At 38.6% G+C, this 14,585-nt stretch overlaps 1 protein-coding gene across 1 annotated transcript in view; it reads right to left on the reverse strand.

Annotated features, from left to right (window-relative positions):
* IL1RAP (interleukin 1 receptor accessory protein) overlaps positions 1-14,585 on the reverse strand; it is a 160,043-nt gene that overhangs the window by 7,882 nt on the left and 137,576 nt on the right. Inside the window, exons 10-11 of the mRNA XM_068971468.1 lie at positions 5,124-5,267; positions 3,660-3,803 (exon numbers count right to left, since the gene is read on the reverse strand). Of these exons, the coding sequence (XP_068827569.1) occupies positions 3,660-3,803; positions 5,124-5,267 (288 nt within the window). The remainder of the gene's footprint in view (positions 1-3,659; positions 3,804-5,123; positions 5,268-14,585) is intronic.

The following is a 14,585-nucleotide window of genomic DNA, read 5'->3' on the forward strand; positions in this document are numbered from 1 at the left end:
ATCTATAGTGATAGTGAAGTTGCTTAGTTGTGTCCGACTCTTTGCGACCCCATGGACTGTAGCCTACCTGGCTCCTCTGTCCATGGGATTTTCAAGGCAATAGTACTGGAGTGGATTGCCATTTCCTTCTCCAGGGGATCTTCCCGACCCAGGGATCGAACCCAGGTCTCCCGCATTGTAGACAGACGCTTTACCGTCTGAGCCACCAGGGAAGTCCTGACTCATCTATAAGGGCTCTTTAAATCAATAACAAAGGCTTCCCCATAATATTAAGATTATTCCAAAAAAAAAAAAAAAAGAGAGAGAGAGAGATATGAGTAGAAACAGGAATGGAGGATGCAGAAGCGGAATTTTGCATCACCAATTCTTGCAAAAAATGGAGTGACCTCAGGCACTGGTGACAAGTGGTGGCATGATCATTCTAAGCCTTGGTATTTCCGGAGGAAGCAGAACAGTTCTACAGTAACCCTGAATTTATCTCTATGGGGAGGCTTCCATAGAATCTGTTTCTGTTCATGAACAACACACTGGGAATAAAGCAGGGGAATCTTTCCTTCTTGGAGTATTGCTGGATCTTTTCATCCATCATTCACTGGCTCTTTCATACATTTTTCAAGGATGAATAAGTGAGACCCTGCTCGCCACTTCTAGACCACCTGGGGCTTTTCTTCACTGGCATGGCCACCTGCAGCTGCTTCCAGAACCTGCCCTGTGGATACTTGGATTTCTCCCCTTTCCATTTAATGACCGTGAGCACCGTCTTAGCCCTCTTCAACTCTTTCACCTTCGTTTCCTTCACAGCTTTGTACTGTACTAAAATGACGTTGATGCTGCCTCGAGAGGCCATGTTTTCTAGGCCAGCCTTGAGCTCCAGGAGGGCTTGGGTTCCCTGGAGCACGTAGTTGGGGCTTAGGACAACCAGGAGGCGTCTGCTTTTCTGAATGAAGCTCAAGGTCTCATCTGTGACAACTGGGAAAGAAAACACCATGGGGATTAGTGATGGCCAAGAACTCCCTCACAGTGTGGGGCTTGAGGACCAAGTGAAAAGAAATTAGCAAAATAGTTTGAGAATTGGGGTGAAACTTTGTTCAACAACACCCAAGGATTCAGAAAATGTTCAGAAAATGTCACTCTCTTCAGGGAGAATAGAGACTGAATCCACACATTCCAACCTTGAAGGAATTCCAAATAGGCATAAAGTCAAAATGTATTCCTATGACCTTGGTCTTCAGAAGCATCATTTGGGACATGAAGAATGTGTGGGTAGTACTGAAATCAATTTCTTCAAACTGTGTGGTATATTTTGGCCCAGCAAAATCATGTCTTGATCCCTTTCTCCCGAAAGATACCCATGTATTAACTCTCTACTGCCAATGAGTAGTAAAAAATATACATTATAGTGCTAAATCATAGAAATTCACTTTTCACTAACACAGAACAGCAAGAGTAAAACACTTCATTTTTTGGGAGTCCCTCTCTACTGTCAGGCACCTCCCAGACACAGACTATTCTATATCATTGGAATAGGAACTTAAGAAAATCTAGCCAATTGAATGGTATTTTGACTGGAATCACATTCTCAGCTCAGCTTTCTATTCTGCTCTGCTCTGGAGCCTAAATTAGTCCCTGAATCTTTCTCCTTAAACTCCTGTCATTACTAAGAAGCCATGTGTTTCAGCAGCTGCTAGCTGATGCGTGTGCCTTCACTGGCAAGCAAATGGTTTCTTCAGGTCGAAAAAGAAGCAGCAGCAGGGGAAAATGGAAATGCTGTATAATTTTATTCTGTTGTCAAGGGTTCTGATTAGTTCCTGTCACTAAATTCTTGGGAATAATCCATCTCCTCGAGGTTGCTTATCAAGGACTGAATAATCCTTTTCCTGGGGTTCAGATAGAAGGCAACTCCAGGGAATGCACCAGTGTTGTGGAAAACCATCTCAAGGTTTACCATACTCCCAACTCCCCTTAGCAGTCATTTTGCCCTTTAATCTTCACAGGTACAGAGGCAATGGCGAGCGAGTTGAAATTAAAATAGCATGTGCAGCCTAGAGGAGAATCCAGGAAGCACTGTTGCTGATTGACTGTGTGTAAGCAGAGAAAGAGACCTAGAGGCAAAGAGGACTGAGTAAAAGCAGCAGGGAGAATGCAAAAGATCACAAAGATCAGTTATCAAAAGCAAAGTGCAAGAGTAATTACATAGAACTTGAATTCTACAAAAACTATCAATCCCTGCCGGAGTCTTACATTGTTATACTGTATATCTTCATGTAACTGTTCAGATAGTAGTAAATATCAGTTGAAAGACTTATGAATGAATAACTAGATGAATTAATTATTTAAGATTTTAAGCTTCAAAATGAGTGGGATTTGTCCTTTATCTATATAGTCAAGTCATCATTTTCTGACAAAATTATGCTGAAAGAGATATCTCCTACAGAAAAGAAGCATGATGGACTTTTGGATGATGATTTTGGACATAAAGTGATCCAGCTAATTCAAAATAAGAATAAATATTAATGTCCGTTCTCTCTCTCAAATTATCAATATAACTAAAAAATATGCTAAGTGATTAATGTAAACAGGATTTAGGGGAAGAAAATAAATTAGTTTGTTGTAAAGATTAGATATATTCATTCATTTTAACAGTACAGAGTTTAACAGTGGGTTTATGAGTGCTGTTATGCATTTATAAAAGAGACTCAAATGTAGCATCACTTTATGTGTTACTGTCTGGATCTGAAAATTAGAGGTATATTTTATTTTAAATCATTCAGCATTTCAATCTTTTTATACCTATTAGGATATACTGGCCTTTGTAAAATGTTAAACTCATTTCAAATGTGTAATTTGATATGAAGGAAGAAACAGACACAAGGAAAGAGGGGATTTGAGCAGCACTGGTTTTCAAGAAAACAAGAATGAAAAAAAAGGAAGGAAAATATTCTGATCACTATCAGTAAGTAATATAATGGAGGATTCCATGCACTCTCTTCTGTGCCTCACTTTTTGCAAAATCGAGTAAATCTTATCTGTATACAAATGTTTTAAACTCACTCTTTATGAAAAAATTCTAGGCAAATTAGTGCAAATTAGTTAAACCTTCTAAAAATCTAAATGTGAGTAAACAAAATGTTTAAAGCTGTGGCTCTTAGCAGAGCTCCAATGCACTCTGCATCTACACTTTCCTGACATTGTTTTTAAAACTTACTGGGGAAATATTTTAAAACCTAAAACTGCACTTGAATAATCTACATCTTACAATGCAGAATTATTCCTGTTGTTGTTGTTTAGTTGCTAAGTCATGTCTGACTCTTTGTGACCCATGGACTGTACCCTGCCAAAACTTTTTGTCCATGGGACTTCTCAGGTAAGAATACTGGAGTGGATTGGCATTTCCTTCCTTATGGCATCTTTCTGAGCCAGGGATAGGACCCACATCTCCTGTGTTTCTTGCGTTGGCAGGCCGATTCTTTACCACTGAGACATCTGGGAAGACCAGATTTATTCCTAGAGAGTCTCTATCTGTTACAAAACGAATTGGGCATTTAAATGTCCAAAGATGTCAACACAGAACTGTGCCATGACTCTTACGTGTGACCCGAAGCTAGAGATCTACTCTGCCTTTCAGTGTAGCATCACCTGTACTCATCTGAAATACCTACTTCCCCCAGGCAGACTGTCTCGGTCAAAGATGCACAGCTTGTATCCAAATTCATTCTCCAAGACTCCACGGAGGGTCAGTAATACAAATTCTTCTTCTTCAGCATTCCTTGCATAGGATACATAAATATCATATTCCTTTCCATCTAGCAAAAATTTAATAAAAGACACAAAACACAGATCCAATATAAATTAGGAAAGTTTCTCAATAGTGCTGTATTTTTTCTTAAATGAAACTTTTGGATATTAGACATTTTCATTTTTTACACATGTGAATTAGCTGACAGATTTCAGTGTGATTCCCCACCTGTGACAGGGCTCCAGGCAAAATGACTATTTTCAGGTGTAATTGCAAAGTTTATCTGATGTGTCTTCTACTCTCATCTCAGTGAGTTCAGAGTTTGTAGTGGAGAATGAGTGAGGTTCGGCTCATTTGACTATGAACTGATGGAATCAGGAAGCAAACAGTTACTCAGTCAGAGATATTGGCAAAAATACCATGCAGAACATTTCTAATTCCTGCCCTCGTATGTCACTCACTAATATATAAGAATAATAAATTGAGCAAAACCTTGAGAAATGTTTAAATCATGTATACCTGAAAATACCTACAATTAAAATATGCTTAGATTTGATGAACCAATTTTTCTCCCAGTTGCCTAATTATAAAAATCATCTCTTGTTAAAAATACAGGTGCCTGTCTCTTCTACAACCCACTCAATGAGATTCTTTATGGGATGGGTATTAGAATTGGTAATTAAATGTTTCATTCTTGTCACCTGGCATAGAGGCACCAAAACAGTGTTTCTTAAACTATAATGTGTAAACGAATCATTTTGGGATACTGTTGAAATGTAGATGCTGATTCATAATAGGGGCTAGCCTGTAGATGCTCCTCTTAGTAAGCTTCCATGTGATTCTTCTGGTACACAGATAACCTGTGAGTACAAAGTGTGGACATACACTGTCTAGTACAATAACCACAAGCCACAAGTGGCTATTAAGCACTGGAAATGTATCTGGTCTGAATGGAGGTATGCTGCAAGTGTAAAACACAATACATGCTGAACTTTGAAGATTTTTTAGTACCAAAAATAAGACTAAAATATCTCTGTTAACATAATATTAAATTACAAGCTAAAATGATAGCCTTTTGAACATGTTAGATAACATAATTATTAAAACTATTTTCACTTTTATTTTCTTTTTCCTTATGTGACCACTAGAACAATATTAAATTACATACGTGGTTCATATTGTATTTCCATTCAGATAGTGCCAATCTAGACTAAATCATATATTGACCCAAGAAAGCAGACTAATATGCATTAGAAAGATTTTCAATAGTAAGGGCTGAAACCAAAGTTAGTCTGATTATATCTTCCAACTAATCCAGGTTTTATCAAGCCAATATGTTTTCTCAAGATTGTAGTCAGGAGATATACATGAAATTCTCATTACTCACCTAAAATGGTTTCATCTGTTCCAAAATGAGCCCGGTAAAATAAGACCATCTCCAGCCAGTAAACATGGTAAATAACAATGAGAATCACCACCAGGAGAACTGTGGCTCCAAAGCCACATGCCAGTTCCACTGTGTACCTTGGAGCTATCATTGGAGAGACCAACAAAGAAACAAACTGATTTGTGCATGATAGTCATGGTGACCCATCATTCTGCAGACAGCTGGTTAAACCAAGCAGCTGAGTCATGAACCTGACCTATATCTGTGAACAAGCAGAGATCACATGGTGGAGGTTAAGCACTATGTTCTAATACCAGATTGTGGCCTATTTATCTTTTTGTTCCCAGAAACTGACACAGAAGGTGCTTTTAAACAACTATATGATTTGAATGCACTTTGATGATATTACAAATTAGAACAGATCTTATCGGGAACAATTTAAAAGGTCATCCAATCTGACTCACAAACTGACAACTAAATCTTCTCAAAAATATTTTTGTAAAGTGTAACTCCATCCTATGTCCAGCTCTTACTAGACGAGCTCATGACACTGGTAGCATTGTAATTGTTGGAGCAGCTAACTGAGCAAAAATTTTAATGTGTTTATATCAGTCTTAGTTTCATCCTCTTGTCCAGTGCCATATGGAAGAAATTTAATTCCTTTTTCTTTTTATTTCACAATAGGCCTCAACAATTTTATTATTATTGAACAGAAAATGAGGGTATCCACCTAATTCAGAGCCAAGTATGCTTGGCTCTGAAAGTATCTCTCAGGTGTACAGTTCTGGGATATACATTCTACAAGCCTGCTTCACTTTTTCTCACTCACCATTAAACTATACATTGTTACAGTCGCCTAGGTAGAGAGTATGTCTTCTTCATCCATCCTATCTTGAGAACTCTGGGAACTGAGCGAACATTTCTGGATATAACATTTCAGACTTCTAAGTAGTGTTATTTAAAATAAGTCTAGTACTATGTGATATTTAAAATAAGTCTGAAAGTGAAAGTCACTCAGTCGTGTCCGACTCTACTGGAGTGGGTACTCTTTCCCTTCTGCAGGGAATATTCCCAACTCAGGGATCAAACCCAGGTCTCCCACATTGCAGGCATATTCTTTATCAGATGAACCACAAGAAAAGCCCAATACTGGAGTGGGTAGCCTGTCCTTTCTGCAGGAGATCTTCCTGACCCAGGAATCAAACCTGGGTCTCCTGGATCACAGGTGGATTCTTCAGCAACTGAGTTATCAGGGAAGCCCTAAAATAAGTCTAGTACTATACCATGTATTTGTAACCTCATGTGGCTGCTTTATCAGCTTTACTAGTGCCAAAGAATGCTCAAACTACCGCACAGTTGCACTCATCTCCCATGCTAGTAAAGTAATGCTCGAAATTCTCCAAGCCAGGCTTCAGCAATACGTGAACTGTGAACTTCCTGATGTTCGAGCTGGTTTTAGAAAAGGCAAAGGAACCAGAGATCAAATTGCCAACATCTGCTGGATCATGGAAAAAGCAAGAGAGTTCCAGAAAAACATCTATTTCTGCTTGATTGACTATGCCAAAGCCTTTGACTATGTGGATCACAATAAACTGTGGAAAATTCTGAGAGAGATGGGAATAACAGACCACCTGACCTGCCTCTTGAGAAATCTGTATGCAGTTCAGGAAGCAATAGTTAGAAGTGGACATGGAACAACAGACTGGTTCCAAATAGGGAAAGGAGTACGTCAAGGCTGTATATTGTCACCCTGCTTATTTAACTTCTATGCAGAGTACATCATGAGAAATGCTGGATTGGAAGAAACACAAGCTGGAATCAAGATTGCTGAGAGAAATATCAATAACCTCAGATATGCAGATGACACCACCTTTATGGCAGAAAGTGAAGAGGAACTCAAAAGCCTCTTGATGAAAGTGAAAGAGGAGAGTGAAAAAGTTGGCTTAAAGCTCAACATTCAGAAAATGAAAATCATAGCATCCGGTCCCATCACTTCATGGGAAATAGATGGGGAAACATTGGAAACAGTGTCAGACTTTATTTTTGGGGCTCCAGAATCACTGCAGATGGTGATTGCAGCCATGAAATTAAAAGACGCTTACTCCTTGGAAGAAAAGTTATGACCAACCTAGATAGCATATTCAAAAGCAGAGATATTACTTTGCCAAGAAAGGTCCATCTAGTCAAGGCTATGGTTTTTCCAGTAGTCATGTATTGATGTGAGAGTTGGACTGTGAAGAAAACTGAGCACTGAAGAATTGATGCTTTTGAACTATGGTGTTGGAGAACTCTTGAGAGTCCCTTGGACTGCAAGGAGATCCAACTAGTCCATTTTGAAGGAGATCAGCCCTGGGATTTCTTTGGAAGAACTGATGCTAAAGTTGAAATTCCAGTACTTTGGCTACCTCATGCGAAGAATTGACCCATTGGAAAAGACTGTGATGCTGGGAGGGATTGGGGGCAGGAGGAGAAGGGGACGACCGAGGATGAGATGGCTGGATGGCATCACTGACTCGATGAACGTGAATCTAAGTGAACTCCAGGAGTTGGTGATGGACAGTTAGGCCTGGCGTGCTGCGATTCATGGGGTCGCAAAGAGTTGGACACGACTGAGTGACTGAACTGAACTGAGTGAAACCTAAGAGTTTGAGATGGAACAAAACATTTCTGGATCTGAAACAGAAGTGGCTTAAATTATATATTAGCTGATTTGACAATTACTTATTGGCATCTACCATTTGCTAGAAGCTGTTGAGATTATAACAGTAGATAAAACAGGAAGGGTCTCTGCCCTTTTGGGGCTAAGATTCTAATGCAGGGAAGTAAATAAGAAAATAAATAAGACAGTTACTGTTAGAGAGTGATCCATGCTATGAAGGAAATAAACCAGGGTAGTATGAGGGAGGTAACTGAGGGGAGGATTTGGGGCAGGAGAGGTATATTAGGTAGAGGTGAGAAAAAGCCTTTTTAAACACCTGAACATCGTGTGTATTAAGTGTTTGCCAGGACAAGGCACAGAAAAATGTTCTTCAATCTGGAACTGTTATCAGGCCTTCCTGACTTCAAAGTTCAGAGGTCTTTGCACAACACTACCATGAAGTTCAATTATTGACCATGCCAGTGAAAAATCCCTTTTAAAACAGGCAGCTATTCTAAGGGGAAAACGGTGAGTAGCCTAGAGCAAAATCTGAAATTCTCCAATTAACAGGAAAAATCATTGAGTTTTGCATACATTATCCTAAACTCAGGGTACTAATCCTGCTACAGATATAGCCTGGGAGTCAGCTGTACAGAATTACCATGTACTCTAATACTCATGATTTCCAGGTGGCACAGTGGTAAAGAATCTTCCTCTCAAATGCAGGAGACCAAGGTTCAATCGTTCCTTGGCTCTGGAAGATTCCCAGAAGTAGAAAATGGCAACCCACTCCAGTATTCTTGCCTGATAATCCCATGGACAGAGGAGCCTGGTGGGCTACAGTCCATGGGGTTGCAGAGTCAGATACAACTAAGCGACTGAGCATGCATGCACACAGGCTTGTACTCAACCCATGAACAATAGTGCTTTAAAATAAGATAATAAATGCCATAAAGCTATGTCAGTGCAGTTGAGAATTTATTAAGATCAGTTTGAGTAGCTGGCATGAAAATTGCTGTGTCCTTGGTATTTCTGAGTAGATGTTATGTTAATGACACACTGGGCTAATTCCCACTGTCATCCCCATTATTTGCTCAGCTATTTTGGCTCTGCCTGGATGGGCATTTCACAATAAGAAAAAATGAAAAAAGATCAGTGGATCCACTTACCTGAAATGGATTTTTCTTAAAAAAAGATCAATAGTTACCTTGTTTAGTGATCAAGATATCAATTACACTCATGGCTTTCCCTCTGCCACATTCATTTTACCACTGCCTGTTTTATTTCTACTAGAGCTTTTCAATTTTGTGTCATACAATTACACATGTCATATTTACAGACTGCATTTTGTTGGGCCACCTTGATGATTTCAAGAAGTTCCTAATGCTATTTAACTAATTGAACTCAAGATAAATAATCCACAAGCCTGATTTTCTGAATGGTTTGAGTCACATTTAGGAAGTGCTCTAAAAAGCTTTCAAATATAGCTTTGCTGGTTTGTTTGAAAGGCTGATCCTTAGTTCACATTTTCCGTCTGCCCCACCTCAAGTCTTTGACGTTTAGGGGGTAGAGATTTTACTCTGATGCAATCCCAAACCAAAGGGTTTCCAGTCAAAGGGGTGATGTAGGACTCCTAAACTACTTCTATCTTTGTTCTCACTGATCATCTAAACAGGATGGAGACAAATTTAGTGACTTGCTCTAATGTTACTTTCTGAATCAGAATTCCCTCTATCCTTTTTCCAGAGCCCAAATTTGCAGCTAACTACCCTTGGTTATGGAGAAGGCAATGGCACCCCACTCCAGTACTCTTGCCTGGAAAATCTCATGGATGGAGGAGCCTGGTGGGCTGCAGTCCATGGGGTTGCTAAGAGTCGGACACGACTGAGTGACTTCATTTTCACTTTTCACTTTCATGCATTAGAGAAGGAAATGGCAACCCACTCCAGTGTTCTTGCCTAGAGAATCCCAGGGATGGGGAAGCCTGGTGGGCTGCTGTCTATGGGGTTGCACAGAGTCGGACACGACTGAAGCGACTTAGCAGCAGCAGCACCCTTGGTTAAGCCAGTACAATAGCTCTAGTCTTTTTCCTTGTTTCAAGGAAACAGTATCAGTCTACAATCTTGTTTCTCCTTGAAAACTTAAATTTATCTCCTTCATATTCAGTATCATAGTAGGGGCCTTGTTATCCATTGAATCTCCCAACCAAATACCAGCTTCTTGAATTTTCAAGCATTCCCTGCCATGGAATATTTGTCTATTCTTTGCTAAATTGTTGTTACTACTTGACAATTTTTGGTACTACAATAATAGTCACTTGACTGAATAACAAAGAGAATGTGTGCATGTGCTAAGTCCCTTCAATTGTGCCCGACTCTTTGCGACCCTATGGGCTGTAGCCCACCAGGCTCCTCTGTCCATGGGATTCTCCAGGCAAGAATACTGGAGTGGATTGCCATGCCCTTCTCCAGGGGATCTTCCCAACCCAGGAATCGAACTGAAGTGTCTTATATCTCTTGCATTGGTAGTCAGGTTCTTTACCACTAGTGTCACCTGATAGTAAATCAAAGATTTATGACTGAATTAACCTTCAGACCTTATTTGTTTGGCTATTTTAGTTCAAACTTGTACATTTTGAAAATCAGCTTCTGGTCTTAGAGAAGTGACAGAGGCAGACTTCTCTCCATAACATCTAAAATATTATGATGATTTAGGGGTATGCAAAGATTTCTAAGAACAAAGAAAACAATAACCATTAAAGAAAACATTAATAAATTACACCGCATCACTAATGTACCACTGAAGATAGGAACTGGCAAGATACAGAGTGGGAGAAAGTATTTGCAAAATATCTATCCAAGAAGGAACTGGTATCTAGGGTAGAAAAGAGAATTGCTCAGATCTGATAATGAAAATACAGACAACCTACTTATAAAATGGACAAGGTATTTGAACACTCATAACACAAAAGAAGACCAATGACTAACAAGCATATGAAAAGGTGCTCAGCATCTTAATCATCAGTGAAACAAAAACTAGAAAATGAGGTACCACCACACTCACTAGAATGGCTGAAACTAAGATTGTTGTTTGCTGTTGTTTTAGTCACTAAGTCATGTTTGACTCTGTGACCCCATGGACAGGCCCCTCTGTCCATGGTATTTCCCAGGCAAGAATACTGCAGTGGGTTGTCATTTCCTTCTCCTGGGGCTCCTCTTGACCCAGAATTGAACCCATGACTCCTTCACTGGCAAGTGGATTCTTCATGCTGAGCCACCAGGGAAGCCCAAAACTAAAGAGTAACAACATTGAATGACAAAGATGTGAATACACTGTTTCAGTGAGAGGGGAGAATGATCCTACCACTTGGGAAGAAAGCGCTGAGAGTTTCCGATAAAACTAAGCTGGTAATTCTACTCATAGGTACTCACATCAGAGAAGCAAAAATAAAAGTCCATGAAGAGGCTTGGATAAGAATGTTAACAGAAGTTCTTCAAAACTGTGAACAACCCAGATGACCTCCACCCAGAGAAAGAATAACTAAGCTGCAGTAAATTCTTAAAAAAAAAAAGAAAACACATAATAACAACAACAAAAAATTACTTGGCAAACAAAAGCAGCTAACGACTGATACAACAGCATGACTATTAAGATTATTTTCTGAGTGAAAGAAGCTTTATAAAAGAGTGCATTCTGTATAGGTCTAGGTATACAAAGTTCTAGAAGAGGAAAAAAATAGTACATTCTGATAAGGAAAATCAGAACAGTTGCTTTGACAGTGGTGGAGAAGCAGGAGTAGCAGGATTGATTGATAAGGGGAAGGAGTGGGAGGTTACTGTCTATGGTGATGATAATATTCTATACTTGATTTTAAGTTACACCATAAATATGTACACATTTTAAAAATATTATCAAAGTTCACATAACTGTGATTTGTAATTTGTCACTGTATACAAACTTAACCTAAAAAAAACCTAAGAGAACTATAAATAAATATTAAAATTTGGATAATATAAGATGCTTAAATGTTTAGGTGGTAACTTTTACTCATGACTGTAACTACTTTAAAGGTATAAATAATAAGATATATTAATGTATGCATAGCAGAATGGATTGATGGGTAGATATGTGATAAAGCAAAGATAGAAAAATGATAGAATCTACACAGGTTATATAATTGTTCACTGGATAATTCTTTCAACTTTTCCATGTATTTGAAAACTGTCAATAAAGTATCAAAATATAAAAATTAAGATGAAATAAACCTGCAGATAAAAACAAAGCTGAGAGAATTTGTCACCAGCAGATGTATGCCACTAGAAATATTAAATGGTTTTCCAGCTAAAATGTTACCAAAATGAAGAGTGTCAGAAATGGAAAATATGCAAATAAATATAACAATAATTTTTTCTCAGTTCCTAATGTATTTAAAGAATACTTATTTAAAGCAAAAATAATAGCAATGTATTGTGGCATTTAAATGCAAATTGAGATGCATTGTTACAATAAAACAAAGACAGGAGAGAAAAAAATGGAACTTTACCATTTTAAGGTTCTTATAAAATATGTCAAGTGATTAATTCAAGGTAGATTGTGATAAGTTCAAGACAGATATTGTAAACACAATAGAAAAAAAATTTAAATAACATGGAATTACTCAATATGCCAGCAAATTTGGAAAACTCAGCAGTGGCCACAGGACTGGAAAAGGTCAGTTTTCATTCCAATCCCAAAGAAAGGCAATGCCAAAGAATGCTCAAACTACCGCACAGTTGCACTCATCTCACATGCTAGTAAAGTGATGCTAAAATTCTCTAAGCCAGACTTCAGTGGTATGTGAAATGTGAACTTCCAAATGTTCAAGCTGGTTTTAGAAAAGGCAGAGGAACCAGAAATCAAATTGCCAACATCCACCGGACCATCGAGAAAGCAAGAGAGTTCCAGAAAAACATCTATTTCTGCTTTATTGACTATGCCAAAGCCTTTGACTGTGTGGATCACAATAAACTGTGGAAAATTCTGAGAGAGATGGGAATACCAGACCATCTGACCTGCCTCTTGAGAAACCTATATGCAGGTCAGGAAGCAATAGTTCGAAGTGGACATGGAACAACAGACTGGTTTCAAAGAGGAAAAGGAGTATGTCAAGGCTGTATATTGTCACCCTGATTATTTACCTTCTATACAGTGTACATCATGAGAAACAATGGGCTGGAAGAAGCACAAGCTGGAATCAAGATTGCTGGGAGAAATATCAATAACCTCAGATATGCACATGACATCACCGTTATGGCGGAATGTGAAGAGGAACTCAAAAGCCTCTTGATGAAAGTGAAAGTGGAGAGTGAAAAAGTTGGTTTAAAGCTCAACATTCAGAAAATGAAGATCATGGCATCTGGTCCCATCACTTCATGGGAAATAGATGGGGAAACAGTGGAAACAGTGTCAGACTTTATTTTTTGGGGCTCCAAAATCACTGCAGATGGTGATTGCAGCCATGAAATTAAAAGACACTAACTCCTTGGAAGGAAAGTTATGACCAACCTAGAAAAGCAGAGACTTTACTTGGCCAACCAAGGTCCGTCTAGTCAAGGCTATGGTTTTTCCAGTGGTCATGTATGGATGTGAGAGTTGGACTGTGAAGAAGGCTGAGTGCTGAAGAATTGATGCTTTTGACCTGTGGTGTTGGAGAAGACTCTTGAGAGTCCCTTGGACTGCAAGGAGATCCAACCAGTCCATCCTAAAGGAGATCAGTCTTGGGTGTTTATTGGAAGGACTGATGCTGAAGCTGAAACTCCAATACTTTGGCCACCTCATGGGAAGAGTTGACTCATTGGAAAAGACCCTGATGCTGGGAGGGATTGAGGGCAGGAGGAGAAGGGGACGACAGAGGATGAGATGGCTGGATGGCATCACTGACTCAATGGACATGAGTTTGAGTGGACTCCGGGAGTTGGTGATGAACAGGGAGGCCTGGCGTGCTGTGATTCATGGGGTCGCAAAGAGTCGGACATGACTGAGAGCCTGAACTGAACTGAAAGTCAATAGGCCAAAGAGGCCAAATAGAATGCCAAGAAATTACTCCATAAGAAGTCAGGAAAGGAGACAAAAAGCAAGGAATAGGTGCAACTCCTGGATAATAAGTAGGAAGATGGTAGACCTGAAGCCAATAATGCTAGTAATTACATTAAAGATAAAAGGATTAAACATATAAATGAAAATACAGAAATTATCATGTTATACTAAAAATCAAAAGCCAATAATATGCTATCTATAAGAGATGTATATTAAATATGAAGATATTGATAAAACAGAAGAATGAACAAAAGATATACCATACAAATACTAACTACAGGAAATCTGGAGTGGCTAAATTAATATCAAAAAAATATTAACCAAAAAAAGACATGTCATAATTTAAAAGAGTCAATTCATCAAAGACATAATAGTCCCAAATGTGTATGTATCTAAAAACACAGTTCTAAAATATGTGAAGTACATGGCAGAACTGAAGAGAGAAAAATACATAATTCTATGTAAAAATTTCAATACCACTCTCTCAGAAGATGAGAGTTTAGCAGATTAAAAAAAAATCAATAAGTACATTGAAGACTTGAACATCACTGACATCAATTGACTTAGCTGACATTTGTAGTACATCAAAACTCCAGAATATACATCCTTTTTAAATGCATGTGAAACATTTACCAAGATAGACAATCTGCTGTGACTTTTAAAGAAACACCAATAAACGTAAAAGAAATGAAATGATGCAGAGTATATCTTTTCTGGTCATAACAGAATTAAATTAGAATTTATAATCA

Source organism: Capricornis sumatraensis, chromosome 1 (genome assembly GCF_032405125.1).
Source record: "Capricornis sumatraensis isolate serow.1 chromosome 1, serow.2, whole genome shotgun sequence".
NCBI classification, from domain to species: Eukaryota; Metazoa; Chordata; class Mammalia; order Artiodactyla; family Bovidae; genus Capricornis; species Capricornis sumatraensis.